This window comes from Heloderma suspectum, chromosome 3 (genome assembly GCF_057233095.1).
Source record: "Heloderma suspectum isolate Gila_16-S chromosome 3, 16-S_ref, whole genome shotgun sequence".
In the NCBI taxonomy this organism is placed as follows: domain Eukaryota; kingdom Metazoa; phylum Chordata; class Lepidosauria; order Squamata; family Helodermatidae; genus Heloderma; species Heloderma suspectum.
This window is the reverse complement of record NC_139460.1, coordinates 34,538,901-34,556,359: the sequence shown is the minus strand read 5'-3', so window position 1 is coordinate 34,556,359 and position 17,459 is coordinate 34,538,901. Positions and strand designations below refer to the sequence as shown.

General features: G+C 40.0%; 1 protein-coding gene across 2 annotated transcripts in view; it reads left to right on the top strand.

Moving 5' to 3' along the window:
* Positions 1-17,459, top strand: part of SPATA13 (spermatogenesis associated 13) — a 117,349-nt gene that overhangs the window by 69,345 nt on the left and 30,545 nt on the right. For both annotated transcript variants that reach the window (XM_084842892.1, XM_084842891.1), the window contains exons 3-4: positions 6,531-6,887; positions 11,712-11,856. In XM_084842892.1, the coding sequence (XP_084699018.1) occupies positions 6,531-6,887; positions 11,712-11,856 (502 nt within the window). The remainder of the gene's footprint in view (positions 1-6,530; positions 6,888-11,711; positions 11,857-17,459) is intronic.

The window sequence follows — 17,459 nt, the reverse complement described above, 5'->3', positions numbered from 1 at the left end:
CAATGTTCCCCTTGTACACCTCTTTTATCACCCACCAGGCTCCGTGCTCTTCCTGATTTTTATTTAATTTCTTAAGGTTCTTTTATTTTTTTAAACTGGGAGGCTGGCATGCTGCAAAGCAAAATGCTTTCCTCCAGTGCCATCTTTATTTGGATTCAAAAGAGCGGTTTTGTGTTGCAGAGCTTAGACCCTACCTCTGCCTGGTATTTAGGTTCTTGGGAAGGTTACCTTTCTTCTAGTCTAAGCAGTTTGTCTTCTGGGAAATCAGTTTTTTGTGACCGGTCATGTCTACTGTGTAAGCCATTTTATGAATGGGCAACCCCCCCATGGCAGCCATTTTGTGACCATGCCCACAAACTCCGTCAAAATTCCAAATGTGCCCACCAACCCAGAAAGGTTGAGAACCCCTGCTCTAGTCAGTGTCTGGGTGGGAAAATGGGCCGTCTTTTACTTCTTCATGGATTTTTTTCTTGTAAGAAAAAAGATGGAAAAAGTAGTGTGAAAATATGGGAGGGTTACAAGTTAAAGGTGACATCATTTCGATCCCTCCATAAAATCCCATGTGGCAGGGCAATTGCACAGTGGAAGCCTCATCTGAGAGCACCCACTGTTGGGAATGCTGTGCACATGCACTATATATATACACACACACACAGATACACACACATATGCATACTGTATATACTATATTGTGTGTGTGTGTGTGTGAATATTTTATATACTATAGATGGTAGATGATTGTATATATTCAAATGGATTGAATAAAATCCATATTATCATAGTCCTAGCTGTTTGCTGGGATGACAGCAACAACAACAATAAATATAGCACTTCCCAGTTTTCAGTGTGTTTCACATGCATAGTCTAATTGTAATCCTTACAACAACGTAAGGCAATATTATTATCACCGCATATGGGGAGAACTGAATCTGGAAGAGTATGGCTTGCCTGAGGCCACCTAGTGAGTTCATGGCAGAGGCAAGATTCGAACCAGAGATTTCCTGATTCGTAGCTCGGTCTATTAGCCATGAAGCGATATACAAATATTTTTAATAACTTAATAAATAGAAATAAAATAATGTTAGCTGTCTATGCAGCAAACACAGAACAGACTGTTCTCTAGTTCTGCTACTGTAATTTGGGCAGAGTGCAGCAGGTTGTAATCTCTCCAATTGTCTGCCAAGCTTTATTGCATAAGATAGGGCATTAATGAATAGTACACAAGAAGAGGACATGTGACGTGTCCTTCCCTTAGTTTAAAGGTACAAGGTCATGGAAATTAAAACATTATGCCCGGCTAACTGTGTTTGGTGTCATGCTCGTTTTTCCAACTCATTTGTAAAAGTAAGTGGAAATGACAGAAGAATGACTTTAATCAACTCTTTGATGTCTCAGTGTGTGTGCGGGGCTCCTATGTCTGTGCCTGATAACAAGGTATGTTCCTGTGAACTGATTGTTTAGTTTGTGATTTTCCTGCCCAGGTATATAATTTTAAGGACAAATCCTTAGCTGGTATGAAGCAATGTATAACTCTTTATTTTAACTTCAGCAGGGTTACTCTGATTTCTACCAGATAACAATTTGGATTTATATGAATAAAACATTGAGTGATTTATGCTACAGATCTGTAATGCAGGGTTTGTGCGGCTCTTTTATAAAATGAAATAAAAACAGTCCAAGAATGACTACAATCAATGCTTCACTGAGCTGGGTGGATAGGGGTGCATCACAAACACTGAAGAGTTGTGTTAAAATTAATTCTTTAACTGCATAATACAGGAGGGAGATGGTTACTTGGAACACAGTGGGACTTACTTCTGAGTCAACGTGGCTGCAATCCTATGCACATTTACCAGGGGTTTAGACCCTTTGGACACAGTGGGATTAGCTTCCAACTAAACATGCATCAGATTGGCCTAAACAGCTCCATTCCCATGCAAACGTAACTAGCGGTAAGGCCCACTGAATACAGTGGGGCTTGCTTCTGACTAAACATGCAGGAGCATGGGCATTTTACAATGCAAACCGAAGCATGTGAACTCAGAAGTAAGTCTTGCTGTGTTCAATAGGGATTGCTCCCTAGTAAGTATGCTTATGATTGTAGCCTTTGTGATGCTATTTTTGATTTTGTTTGTTTCTTTTCATGACCATATTAAATACTTAGGCCACAAAAATAATTTCTTCTAGCTCTTTCATCTAATAATAAAATATATGGCATTGTGAGAAAGGAGGGAGAAACTCAGGTGACTGGACAAAATTAGTTCATTTTCGGTTGGGGCCTGTGCAGATAGAGGTTTAGGGCAAAACTCAGTTCAGCACCGAGTTGGCACTTTGGGCCGCTGATAGGGTCCCCACTTTCTAGTTCAAATGTGTCTCAAACTTCTAGTTCACCCAGTCTTCTAGTCCCAGTATGTTATCAGTCAAAAATCAGACCAAGTTGATTAAGTTATAATTTAACAAAAGTCTGCTGATATCAATACCAATATAAGTTCTACAAGATTAATGACTGGTAAGACCATATTGTACATCATGGAGGTTATAAGGTATTGCAGCTTACAGAAATGGCTTCTCACCATGGGCTTGTTCACACATGGATATTCAGCATTTGATTTCTCATCACTTGATTATTCTGCACTAAATGCGTGAACCATTTTCCTTAATTTACACTGTCTCTCAGGTGAGGTGAAAGGCCTGTCTGCAGTATTTCATTTGTGGTGGTTGTTCACACATGCAGATCACCAGTTGATGCTTCAGTCACCAGCATGAACATGCATTTTTGAACAATTCCTCTCTCTCTTTCTCTTCATTCTTACACTTATGTTGTATAAGTGCAGTCAGTCACCTGCTGCACAGATTACTGCATAATGACATTTATTATGGACATGACCTGTAGCTGAGTAGTAGAGTATGTGCTTTCTATGGAGAATGTCCCAGGTTCAATCCCAGGCATCTTCAGGTATATCTGGGAAAGACTCCTGTCATCAGTCGGTGAGCTGCTGCTGTCAGTCAGTGTAGAAAATACTGAGCCATTGGTCCGACTCAGTATAAAGCAATTTCCTCTTATCATAAACCATTACAGTTTTGTTTTTAATTGTTTTCTTTTAGGATGACATAAAGAGAGTGCTCTCTACACTTAAAGCTAGATAGCTGTGGGGGTGGGGGTTACAATCCACTGGCTCTGCTGTGGATAGCATAGAAGTGATAGACTCATTAGAGTCGTCCCATTGGATTACAGAATAATTTGTGAGATGGAGCCTAGACAATCAAGGTGTTAACTCTATATGAAGGATGAAAAAATTACTTGCAGACTTGTGCAAGGATCTGGAGTCTGCTCTTCCTCTGTAATGTCAACTTCAAAGTCACAAACGTTGGTGTTTAACAGGCAGTGCAAAACAGTATCTCAGGAGCTGCGATGCCTCCATGCTTTTATGTGTGGCCTAATGGCACGCTGTATATGCACTTCCTGTTTGTGTCATGAGCTGGAGCTTGGCTTAATGCCAGAAAAACTGAGGCATTCATTTATGGAGAAATTTTGTATGTATATTTGACCTATTGTTATTGTGAAAACATACCATGGCTAATCTTTCTCTCTCTGAAGGAAACTACCTTCAGCCTGTTAAGATCTAACCTTGCACTAAGGTTTTGTAGGAGGAAGGCATGATATGGTTATGGATCAGTAGGCAGCATAGCAGCTCCTTGCTCTCCACTCACTTTCTCCATTTGCCTGATGCAAGCAATGAAAGCAGCTGTAGTAACTGAAACCCTTGGAGATTCAGGCAACTACTTTTTCCTGTTATATAGTCACATTTGTAGTCACTTGTAATTTGTAGTTAAACTGGAATTAAGTCCTTTGCAGGTGGTGTCCAATAGCTGATTGATTCTACTATGTCATTGCTGTAGACCATTGCAGCGGTTCAAAGATAACATGTTTTTGAGAAACCCCTCTTGTTGGACCCCCTCAGTCAACTACTACTTCTGATTATTATTACTTATTATTAAATTTATTAGACTCTTTTTTCGATAAAAGACTTAAGGCCACTTACAACAAAAATTAAAACATACAACATTTAAAACACCTAAACAATCATCCATAAATAATACTATAAAACAGCTAAAAACATCAATGACAACCATAAGCAACACACTCAGTGGATGCATTAAAACTGTCTGTCATATGCCATCAAATCCCTGGGAATAGAGTCTTCCCCTAACACTGAAAATATGACAAGGTTGGCACCACGTGGGCCTTGCAGCGGAGAGCATTCCATACTTGTGGGCCACCACTGAAAAGGCCCTCTCCTTTTTCACCATCCTCCAACCCTCTCTTAGAGGAGGCACCCAGAGGAGGGCCTCAGATGTTTGTCATAGGGTATGAGTAGATTCATACTGGGAGGGTCAGTCCATCAGGTATTGCAGTCCTAAGCTCTATAAGGCCTTATAGGTTAAAACCTTGAATTGGGCTCAGAAATATATAGGTAGTCAGTGCAAGCAGACCAGAATCAGTAATATATGCTCAGCCCTCCTGATCAATCTGGCTGCCACATTTTGCACAAGCTGCAGTTTCCAAACCATCATCAGAGGCAGCCCCACATAGAGCGCTTTGCAGTACTCTCATCTGGAGACTACCATACCATGGACTAATGAAGCCAGGTTATCCCTGTCCAGATAGGGATGTAGCTGGGCCAACAGCTAAACCCAAAACAAGGCACTTCACCTCATTGAGGCCACCTGAGCCTCAAGTGACAGTAATGGACCCATTGGGTCAGGCTGCAAAAGCCATCACTCAATGTAATGGAAAATCTAGTCTTCTTGTCTGAAACATGATGTTGAGCAAATGCATTGAGAGAAAAAAAGTAGACAAGAAAGGAATTAACATGTCTACTCAGAAGTAAGTCCCACTGTATTAAGTGGAAATTATTCCCTAGTAAGTGTGTTGAGGATTGCAGCCTAAGGTTGAGATTTGATAGCATTAGCATAATAGGACATTTGTATCACATTTGTATCTTGGTGTTTTTCCGTGGCATTTTCAAAACACAAGTATGTGGCAGCAACCACATATTCAGTGTGATACAGTCCCCCATAGCTTCCTTACTATTCAGTATTATGTGCATCAGTTTAGCACATGGGGAAACCCTCTGCTTCTGTATATTGATCTTGATGAAGTTAGTAGAGCAAAGGTCAGTCATTTGGGGTGGAACAAAAATGGTATTTATCACCTGTTGTAAAAAGTATTAACAATTCAACTCGGTAGAAAATATCAAACATCCCAGTCCTTATGCGTGTTGTTTTGGAAGTAGGTCCTATGGAAATCAGTGGCATTTATCTCCAAGGAATTTGCTACAAATTATTTGCAATTTGAACTACTATATATATTTCAGAAATAAAATAGTGCTGCACAGGGAGAAAATATGTTTGAGCTCTTGTTCCTGTATTACAGTATGGTTGTATAAATATATCATAAAAGTGGATTTTTACTAAAACATTTCTCCCTTAATAACTTATACTATCTAGTAGTGTTTATACGTTTTGCTTATAAGAAATTAAGAGTATTCAAATTTACAGTGAAGAGGTGGTTTTCCTAAACATGATGAATTGTAATATGTGAAGAATGTCTTGTATATTATACTATAGTATGCCATGTTGCCTGCCTTCTGAAACACAACAGGGATTTCATATGATCAAACTGAAGATTGTTTTAGGGTGCAATCCTATGGAGATAGACGTCAGCCTCCAAACTCAGAGGCTGACGCCTGTCCAATACAGGGCGGCCGGAACACAGAGGGGATCCTCCCCTTCATGTTCTGGCCACCTGCATTCTCGGCTAGATGTGTGATTTCACACGTCTAGCTGGGGATGTCAGAGCGGGAGTGGGGGAGGCTGCATGGGACATAGGAAGCCTCGTAAAGAGGCTTCTGTGGTCTCCTCCCCTCTCTGCCCCTGGGACTGCGCCCTTTTCACCCTCTCTGCGCTCTATTCCCAAATGTAGAGAAGTAGCCGGTGTGGAAAGAACTGTGCTGGCTACGAGGGGGTGGGGAGTGCAGATTCTGGGAACCGAGCTCAGAGCCCTGGCTCCGAGCTCAGCTCCCAGAAACCAAAAAATCCTGTGGCCCTCTAGACAGTGTCTAGTGGCTATAGGATTGTTGTCTTAAGTGTAAGCCACTGATGCTTTTTCATGCAACAGGGCAGCAAATCAATTCTTTTTACTGAATGAAGACCGGCTTAAAAAAATTATTATATTTGGCTAACATTGGTGATTAATAGAAAATGCCTATGAATTCGCCTTCTAGTTTTTTCTGCTTAGAATGCTTATCACAAACCAGCACATGTGACCTCAGCTATGGTTTTTATTTGCTCCTACACACCCACTCACATTTATTTACTCCAGTGTGCTTGGTTTTATGTGTGTATTAATTTCTATAATGGGTATTTAACCCCCATGTAGGAAGGCTAAATCCTAGTATCATGTGAATGATGTAACTTAACTTCTTTACGTGCTTTTGGCTTATTTGACTTATTCACGTTTAAAAAAGGTTGTTACTGATGATCACTGGAAGAAGCCCCCATTACAAGATGAAGAAAGAACAGATGCTCAAAAGGTCATGCCCAGAAGATGGGGCTCTGGAAAAAGATCCCGACCTCGGCCCCTCTCAGATTATGGCCAGTTGTCAATTAGGAGTTGCTCAATACCAGAAGATTCCGTTGCTATGGAGTCACAGAAAGGGGACTGTGCGGACGATGACAATGAGCCCAGATCACCTTCTGTTGAACCGGGAGCCTGCACAGTAGCCAACCAAAGAGGTCGCAAAAGGAGACCCATCTCTGTCATTGGTGGGGTCAGTTTCTATGGAAACAATCAAATAGAAGAAATAACAGATCTCCTTACACAAGTAAGACATAAAATGCACTCTCTGTGAAACTCAGTCAAAAGACCATTCTCCTTCCTTGCCTATAACCTTCAAATTAGAAAATAGTGGACACTCCTTTTCTTTCCTTCTGCTTCTCCCAAATCATCAGCAAATATTATTCTTCTAAAAGCATGAAATCAGATTAACCAACACTAGGGTATGAATAATTCTTGCCTTGCAATGTATACTAACTTTTTCCTTCCCTGGATGCTGATACTTCCATTTGAGTTTTTAAAATATTTTCCTGTTTATCTGTGTACCTCCGGGAATGGCCTGTGTAATAAACAATACAGGCTACTGTTCCATATAAATAATGGTATTAACAGGATAAGAGTGTTTCTTTGTTGAAAGTGTTTACTAGTATAGAAATATTTATGGGCACCAATTTTGGCATTTACCCAATAACAAAAATGGACAGTAGATTTGGAAAGGGCTGTTCTATGATTGGCAATTTGAGATGGCGCTTGGCCAGACTTGGTTGGAGATAAAATCTAGCCGCAGTGAAAACAAAGAGTCATGTGGCACTTTAAAGATTAAAGCATTTATTGTAGGCCAGAGCCCATGTCATCGGATGCATGAAGTGGGTAGGTATATATCACCCTGAGTACTAAGGGAAGAAGAAGAAGAAAAATACTTTGGGTAACAACTTACCTAATAATGATGATGATATTATTTCATTTCATTAAGATGACCACTGCTTGTTTGTTTGTTTAATATTCTGCTTTTCATTTCAAACTAAAAGCCAAAGCGGCTAACAACAAAATAGTAAAATATAAAAAAAACAATCACAAGAATCTAATGCATTTATCGATGAAGTGGGCTAGGGTGGCCACTTACGAATTGCCAAAAAACAAGAAATACATCACCAAAAAAAGAGGACAAAAGAGAACAGTGATTTGCATAACATTTGCATATGATATATATGCAAACCTAGAAAATTATTATAATTTAAACAGAAATACAGTACATCTCACCATCCTATAGAAGACTTTGCCCAGGTGACCTGAGTGCCTGCCTGTTTAGCCTGCTTTCCAGGTGCTAACTTGGTATGCTACAATTCTTATGGCTTATTAACTTTAAACTGGAATTGGACAGAACAGCCCTTCAAATAAGGGATGTTCCTCTGGCATCCCTTCAAGTAGAGGACTGCCCTTGGTAAAAGAGGACATCTGGCCACTCTAGCTCCAGCCCACAAAACACTATTCCACAATAAATGTTTTTAATGTGGTGTAAAATTCTTTTTTCTTTTTGCTGCAACAGGCTAAAATGGCTACCCAGATCCAGCTTTTTGGCACACCACCACTAACCAGTACTTAGGATAGCTTGCAGAGGTATGCCAAAAGCTGAATTCAGTGCATGGCAGTGCATGCACATTACTGCTTTGGTACAGTCAGAACTAGCTGAAATTCTATATGGGCTAGCTTTTTCATTCAGGCTAGATGTCTGTGTGAATTGGACTTGACATAAGGCATAATTGTTTTAGTTGTAACACACACACCCTCCTGTACAGATACCATGACCCCATCCCAGACAGTCTCATGAATTATGAACGAAAAATGACTATTATAATTCTCAAATATTTTCTACATTTCTGAAATTACATCATGGCCAATACTAGGGCTTTTCTATCATGCCCCAACCTTCCAATCCCCCTTTTTCTTTAACATAACATTGAACCTGAGGACAAATCCCATAAAGCTTGTTGACTGTTTTGTAACTTTTGGTTTAATTGACCAACACAGCTGTAAACATATTATAAATAGAATTCCCCCTTAAAGCTTTATTTTTATGGCCGTTTCCATTGCACATGAATTATCTCCCCATAGTTCACAGTTGATAGACAAAATAGGTAGGTGGCTTAGCCGTCCCTGCCCTATAGGAAAAGGCCTCCAGTTTTTTGAGTTGCATGTTGAAACTTCTTTCAGCTTTTGCCATAATCACTGGCAGTATGCAAAAATCAGGAGGGCTGAAAATAAGTTTCAGTTATTTTTTTGAGAAATTGTATTAAGGAAGGAAGAATAGGTTTTCCTTTTCAAAAGTAGACTTGACTCTTCAGTTGCAAATTTTGACAAGATCTATAGAGTACTTGTCAAGTACACATTTATTCACATAGATTTCAGGCCTGTAAATCCTACCAGCAGCACTGGCTCCCACTCTCCTGGAGATCAAGGGCCCTGATTATTATGGTGCTTTCTCCCTTGGGCTCATAGTTCTTGAAATAGTACATCACATATAGGGAAGCAGAATTTTTCCTGTCTTTCAAACGACAAAGTATACCCACACCCACCTCATTATTGGGCCTTGCATAAGGCCCAATTCATGTATCACTTCTTTTGAGGTTTAGCAGATACAGGAGTCAGTTGTGTCTCTGCATTTCTCCAAACAAACGTTACATGCCAATCAAAATTACATGGACCTCACTTGAACATAGCCGATACTTACGGGTTTATGCATATTAAATTTTTAGAGAATATATAGAGGTACAGGTCCCATATCTGCCGTGCTCTGAAAAAAGTAACATCTAAATTGGCCCTTAGTTGTGCAGAATGTGTAGGCTAGATCATACCATGGTATGACTGAGTATTTTAATGGGTCTGTTAGTTTTTGAGATGAAGAAATAAATAAGGCTTGAATTATTCCTTGACTTAAAAGTAGCCCGTAGATAGTTGGGTTACAACATTGACAAAATGCCTGCTTTGACTGCCTTTGGCTCAGGTTACATGAAATACAAGCTATATGCAAGTGAAGGTTAAACAGAATTAATTTAAATTTTACTTTAAAACATTCTGGAACCTTTAAAAAAGAATGTACTTGAATTTTATTTACAAGAGCTCTGACATAATTCCAAACCTTTATTCTTCCTCTTGGGACAGTGCCTCCTACTAGGAAGTTACTTTACAGCGGAAAAAAGAAAATTTCATAGCAAGAGTCAGTCATCTCATTAATTTAAATTATGATGGGAAGCTGTACAGTCTCTTGTGAAATTAAGGCTGTAAGCCTATACACACTTACCTAGGAGTAAGTATGTTTGAACTCAGCGGGGCTTATTCTGTATAAGCGTGTATAGAATTGCATTGTACAGGTTTCTAATAGGTATCAATATGCATTTAGATCTCTCATGTATTGTTAATCCGTTGAATATTCTCTAACATTTTTAAAATGGCCTCATTTTTACCTCACAAAAACAAATGGAAGTTTTTCTTTGAAGGACTGCAGCATGAGATCCTGAAATGTTCACTTTTGTATTAACTTTTCTGTTTGGGGTGGGCTTTTGGCTTTATATTTTACAATAACGCTATCACCAAATTATAGTTAAAAGATAGCCTGAAACTGAGAACTCTCTAACCTTATTACTATGGATATACTGTGAATGTTTTTTCATAGTTTTATGACTTTTTTGAGCTTTCCAGCAAGGCTGGAGATTTTCTTTCCTCCCCATTCTAAGTTTTCTGCAGTGCGCAATATATTTAAAGGGGGAGGGAATTCCTTCACACCTGTGATTCCTCCACACATACTCTGTTTTCATAGGTAGCATTCAGCAAGTCTGCTGTTTTATTAGCACTTTTAAAATTACATTCTTGCTGAATATAACTTTATGCTTTGCTGGAAATCTAGGAACAAATTCAGAGATACAAGACCATTTTGAAGGTAAGTACATTATTGGTACTACTGATGCTAAAAAAAGGGATAAATTCTTAAGGTTTAGATTTTGCTCCGCTGAAATGTATTAATTTCTTTGAAATGGAGTGGGCAGAAACTCTTGCAGTAAAGCTAACATTCTAAGTATAAGTGAATGCACAATAAGCAATACACAAGTCCTTTTGCATGTAAAATCCACCGAAAACCGGGACTATTAGATGTTTTTAGAATTGAAGTGTATAATTTGATAGGGGAGTTGAAAATTAGGCATTTTAGGAAAACACTGAAAAATATGTTTTTAAGGCTATATTTTTCTTTAAGAGAAAGGTGATGAAGCTGGGGAGGGGAAACACACAAAAATACAAGTACTCCTAAGAAGTGCTTTTATAAGCAGTGTTTAAAGAATAATCGTAGCTGGGGTTTGTTTGTTTTTCTCTCTTGTAAGCCCTATATGCCCACTAGCATGGTAAAAGAGCAAAACAAAGCCCTGTTAACACTTATTTTATTTGCTTGACAATTTAATGCAGGGGAAATTGTAATGTAAAGCTCTTGTTTAATACTAAAGGGTCAAATAAAAGTTCCTAAAAAGGAAGCATTTAAGTTTTAATAAATATTCTTTTAGGAGAAGATCTGAAGAAGAGGGTGTCAAAGCTTTAGAGTTTAGTGTGAAAGTTATTAATGCTTGACTATGAGCAAACGAGCTGGAAAGATTTATAAATAAGAAAAATTGTCAAGGAACAGTATATAATTTTATTATGTAATATAGTAAAAATATTCAGAGTGCTTTCTTTTACTTGCAGGGACAGGCTTACGAAAAACCCAGATAGATTTAGGTTCCCCTTTGTTTTTTTCCCTAAAGTCTTTTTTGTACTTCTACAAACTGGGTTTCCCCAAACCTGCTAATACCTTTCTCTTGTGGATGGATGCTGCTGTTTTGGTTACATAATGATCGGCACTCAGACAACAAAGTTCACTAATAGTATATAGAATGATTAATCTTTAAAATTACATGGAAACCTAATATTGATTTACTGTAATATAGTCCAGAGAACACTTTTTGCCTATGTACACAACTTCACTTCTAAATAAATATTGTTTCCTACATGGCTTAGTTAGGCTTTCAGGTAGGTTTTCATGGTAACAAGCTTTATTTCTTTGCTTTTTTAGCCAGTTGCACGTCCCCCAGTACCAGCACATCAGGTTCCTCCGTACAAAGCTGTCTCTGCTAGATTCCGCCCCTTCGCCTTTTCTCAAAGCACACCCATCGGCCTGGACAGAGTTGGATGTAAGCGGCAAATGAGAGCATCCAATGGTGAGTTTCACATGGGGATAGTGCAGAATAAATAAGCGAACCTGGAAATTCTTCAAAAGTTGTCTTTTTGTAGCGTCCAGACTGTGGAACTCCCTCCCACAGGAGGTGCATCTTGCCCTGTCACTCTCACAATTTGGCAGGTTAATGCCAGCAGCCTTGTTTAGATGGGTCTTCAATATAGATTAATTTTTTTCTATACCCTTTAAGAATGACCATTCTTAAAGTTTGGCTTGACTGTGTTTTGTATGGTTGCTGTTTTTCATGATTTATTTGGTTGGTTTCAGTACATTTTAGTTAGAACTGTGTGTCGCTTTAGAGGCTTTGCCAAAATGCAACTATTACATTTTAAAAACAAATAAGCAAATAAATAGCGAGAACTAACTTGTGCCACCTGTGCTCCTGGCGATAGTATTTTAGACTGGGTACTTAAGAAACATATGTTCACTAAATAGCCATTAACACACCATGTAGCCTAAGGAGGTTAGTCAGAATCTCTTGGTTTTTCTTTGAGATGCCTCCAGTGTTGTGATTGCATTCATGGAAGGTTCTTTGATTCAACAGAGGCTTCTCTGAATGGAAGTGGAGGGAGGCCATTTTTCCCCAGGTCCCTTTGCAGCACCCCCCCCCCCCCGGTCCCTTTCCTCACTAAGTTCATAACATAAATAGAGACGTGCTGGATCAGACCAAAGGTCTATCTAGTCCAGCATTCTGTCCTCACAGTGACCAACCAGATACCCATGGGAAGCCAACAAGCAGGATTTGAGCGCAATAGCATCCTCCCAGTTGGGTTCCCCAGCACCTGGCATACTGCCTCTGATCCTGGAAGTAATATTATTTATTTATTGCATTTCTATCCCGCCTTTTTTCCTCTTGCAAGAAACCCAAGGCAGCTTACATTATCCTCCTTCACCTCTCTGTTTTATCCTCACAACAACAACCCTGTGAGGTAGGTTGGGCTGAGAGTCTGTGACTGGCCCAAAGTCACCCAGTGAGCTTCCATGGCCGAGTGGGGACTAGAACCCGGATCACCCGGATCTCAGCCCCAACGCTCTCACCACTATACCACACTGGCTCTCCCTAATATATAGCCATAATGACTAGTAGCCATTGATAGCCTTATCAAGTTCCAGAGGGTCTCCAGACCAGATTTGTGAGGGGGCATAGGAAGCTGCAAGGGGAAAGGGAAATTGGCAAAAATTACTCCTCCATGCCCCCTTCACAGAAGCCCCCATTGGATCAAAGAACCTTATGTGAATGGAGTGACACCACTGGATACGACTCTCTAGTTCTAAAATGTGCAGGTAAGTGTACTTTCCTGGGAGTAAGTTCCATTAAAGTCAGTGGGATATACTTCTAAGTAAACATGCCTAGGAGTGTGTGTGTGTGTATAAAATGACTAATTTAATAGGCTGTACATTGCTGTAGAAGTAACATTCAAGATGGAAAAGGTTGCTAGGAGCGACACTTCTTGGCAACTGTCTTTCCTTCTCAGTTATATTACATTTATATTGTATGCTTGTGGCATGCAAAATTAGTGCACTTTTGTCTGATTTTCCCGACTAGTTTCCTGCCATTAAGTCATCTTGGTATGCAAACCACTCAGTTTTTCTGGGATTAAATTACATTGCCTTCTGCCAAAGATAAATTTAGTAAAAGGCGTTTTTTTTATACAGTGCTGTTATGGTGAGGACCTTCAAAACTATTTTAGCGTTTACATATTAGTCACCACCATTTGCATACATGGGTTTTCTCCCCTTAGTTTTGTCTTGCCACTTATCTTCGCTACCGACTCATGAATCATTTAGTAGAAGATGTTCTCTGTTCAATGCCATCTGTCTTCTCTCAGATACTTGAGAGCCTCTTGTCCACAACAACAATTTTTTCTTTAACATTAGCCTGGAAACCAAAATGTGTTCTTCCCTTCAGGAGTTTGTATGTCATCCTTGAAATGTTATTACCTGGGAAAGAATCCTGCTTTGGTTTTCATCGAAAGAGACTGAAAGAATCCCAAGTCCTTAAAAACTATATGCTGGCTCCTGACAATTGAATTGTAGTGCCCAGGAATTTGGGAATTTGCCATATTTTTTTCAGCTCATGGTATCTCCCTCCCTGTGCCCCTGTTGTGCATTCCCAATACTGTGTGCTCTGACTAGTAACACAACGCTGAATCAGCGTTTATGGGCTGGGAGCAGACTGTAGGACTGGGGTGTCCAAGGGGGTGCCACTGGGCACCAATGTGCCTGGGGTCACCTCTATTGGTGCCCTGCTCAGTTGTTGAGCATCATGGCTGAGCAGAGATTTAAATCCCGCTCTCCTCTGTCAAATCTACTCCAGCACACTGTCAAGTAGATTTATGGATGCCTTGCCAGTGTGATGCAATAAAGAGAGTATTAGACATGCCCCAAGAGACCTGCATTCAAATCCCCGTGCAGCCATGAAGTAGTGACCTTAGATCAGTCTCTGTCTTCAGCTTAATCTATCCCACAGGGTTGTTACTGAGGATAAAATAGAAAGAAACCCCAAGCATTATTTATTCCTTATTTCTTAGCAATGTTTATATACCACTTCTCATTTGAAACAAATCCCAAAGTGGTTTACAAAAGAATAAAAACAAACAAACAAAAACCACACACACACAAACACACACACAATTGTATCATGAGATTGGCTGGGGGAAAGCCAAAGCAAACATATATTTTCAATAAACACCTAAAACACATCAGTGTTGAGACCTGACATACCTCAGAGGGGAGATGACTCCACAGGATGTACATCACCCTGAGGCCCTTAGAACAGGGGTCCCCAATGTGGCGCCCACAGGCACCCAAACATTATTTTTTTTTAAATTATTATTTTGTTTTTTCTATTTTTAAAATATATATACATGGATTTATATGAAATACATACAACTTCCTAGCAATTATAAATGGAATTCAACAAAAGTGGACCAAATATCCAAATAAGTATCCATTTGAAGGTGGCATCTATATGCCAATGCCACCCATTCAAATATTGGTAGTGTTGTAAGGTCCTCAGTCCATTGCATTATAGGAGGTGAGTGTTTATCTTTCCAATGTTGTAATATCAGTCTTTAAGCTGTCAAAAGGGTGCAGAGAATCCATTTACACTGACCATTTGTTCATTTCCATGAAGCGGGCAAATAATTTAAATGATCATGTACATCAGTGAATATTAAAGACTGTTCTGGCACAAAATAAATTTATTTATTTATATTTATTGCATTTCTTTGCCACCTTTTTTCCTCTTGCAAGGAACCCAAGGCAGCTTACATTCTCCTCCTCTTCCTCTCCATTTTATCCTCACAACTACAACCCTGTGAGGTAGGTTGGGCTGAGAGTCTGTGACTGGCCCAAAGTCACCCAGTGAGCTTCCATGGCCGAGTGGGAATAGAACCCGGATTTCCCTGCTCCCAGTCCAGCACTCTCACCACTACACCACGCTGGCTCTAATTTATCTATGTAATAGATTTCACCCAAAAAAGAAGCAACTACTGGACATTGCCACAGCACATATTTAAAAGAGGCATTTGCTATATTGCACCACCAAGAATTAGCCAAATTAGACAATCCCTTATTACAGAGATGTTGTGGTGTCCAACAGACACAAAACAAACGTTTTTGTTGAATAAGACGCAGTCTAACATCCATAGACGTGACAGGTGGACGCCAAAGTGGCAATCCACTGACCATGTATTTTGTGGTAGGACTCACAGCATGGTCTCAAATTCCCAAATGTGCCCGTGAGTCCAAAAAGGTTGGCTTAGGGGACACAAATGTGAAGAATAAATAAATCCTGGAGTGAGCAGACTTCAGGCTTGCAGAACCTACCTTGTTTTTTCCTAGAACCCCAAGATCCACCAAAAGACATACACTTCGAATTAAAGAATTCTGAGCCCAGGAATTGGTTTTGAGTAAGTGAATGCAGCACACAGTCCTTCCACACAAAAATCCACATTTATTGGCTTAAAAGGGAGAGTGGTGGGGAGAGTCATCTTGCCGATGTCCTGGAACTTGCCAAGAGATCTACCCTCTGCCCATCCTGACTTTAATATTTTCAAAAACAATTAAGTGTTTTCCAAAGGATGATTTCCTAGGTGGTGGTGGTTGTTTAAATATAGCAGCTGTTCAGTGGAAATTCTTTAGTTTTCCCTACGTGAAACCCTAATATCAGCGTGGCTTTTAATGAAGCTAGCAGCTTCTCATGAAGAAAAAACTAATTTCTTATTTTCGCATGCTATATTAGTTAATTTTAAATGGATTCAGATTTAAAATTAATCATTGCGTAATAGTATGGATTACGTGTGTTTCTCTTGAATGGCAGTTCTGGTTTCTCAGTGGCTTGAATAAAGACAAACTTTTGTTTGATAACTTGAGCTGCAATCCACTGCACAGGTTAAATCCCACTGACTGGGACTCAAGAAGTCCAGCTGTGTGAAGTATTATCCAGTTGTGAATGTGGCATGCAGATGCTTTTCTTAATGTATTGTTCTCCAGCCACATTTATCAGCAGCTGAGAAGGATATGATTGAATTCTTCAAATACTTGAAAGGTTGTCACAGAGAGGAAGATCTCTTCTCCATCATCCCAGAGTGCAGGACATGGAATCATGGACTCAAGTTACAGGAAGCCAGATTCCGGCTGAACATCAGGAAAAAATTTCTGACTGTTAGAGCAATATGACAGTGGAACCAATTACCTAGGGAGGTAGTGGGCTCTCCCACACTGGAGACATTCAAGACGAGGCTGGACAGCCATCTGTCAGGGATGCTTTGACTTGGATTCCTATATTGAGCAGGGGGTTGGACTCAGTGGCCTTGTAGGCCCCTTCCAACCCTACTATTCTATGATTCTATGAATTCACTGCCATTGATTGATTGATTGATTGATTGATTGCATTTGTATCCCGCCTTTCTTCCTCCTTAAGGAACCCAAGGCAGCGTACATAATCTTCCTTCTCCTCCATTTTATTCTCACAACAACAACCCTGTGAGGTGGGTTGGGCTGAGAGTCTGTGACTGGCACAAAGTCACCCAGTGAACTTCCATGGTTGAGTGGGGACAAGAACCCAAATCTCCTGACTCCCAGTCCAACACTCTAGCTAATTAGATCAGGGATGGGCAGGCTTCAGGCTTGCTAGACTTACCAATCTGGGTTGTTTTTTTACTAGAAGCCTGGTATCTGCCAGGTGGAGAATAGTGGCTTGGCTGGAGTGAAGAGTTGTATCCAATGTTAGACTAATATAAGTCCCATTCATTTAAATTGGTCCATTCTAAGTAGGACTAACACTGGACACAACCTAATATTAAGGAACGGTGTGCTTCTGAGTACAACCTCAGCCCAGGAATATGCCGGAGTACCAGAACTGAGCTTGTAGTCCTTTCATACACAAACCCACTCCTGGTTTCCCCCTAAGCTTTAATTTGGGGGAGGGGGAGAACCCACCTTTTTGTTGCTGATGTTAAACAGTAGGCAATTAGAACCCCTTGCTGATCTACTGCAAATCACCCAGTAATCTACTAGTAGATCTTAGTCTACCTTCAGCTCACCTCTGGCTTAGATGGCATTAAAGGAAGTTTAGAGAAG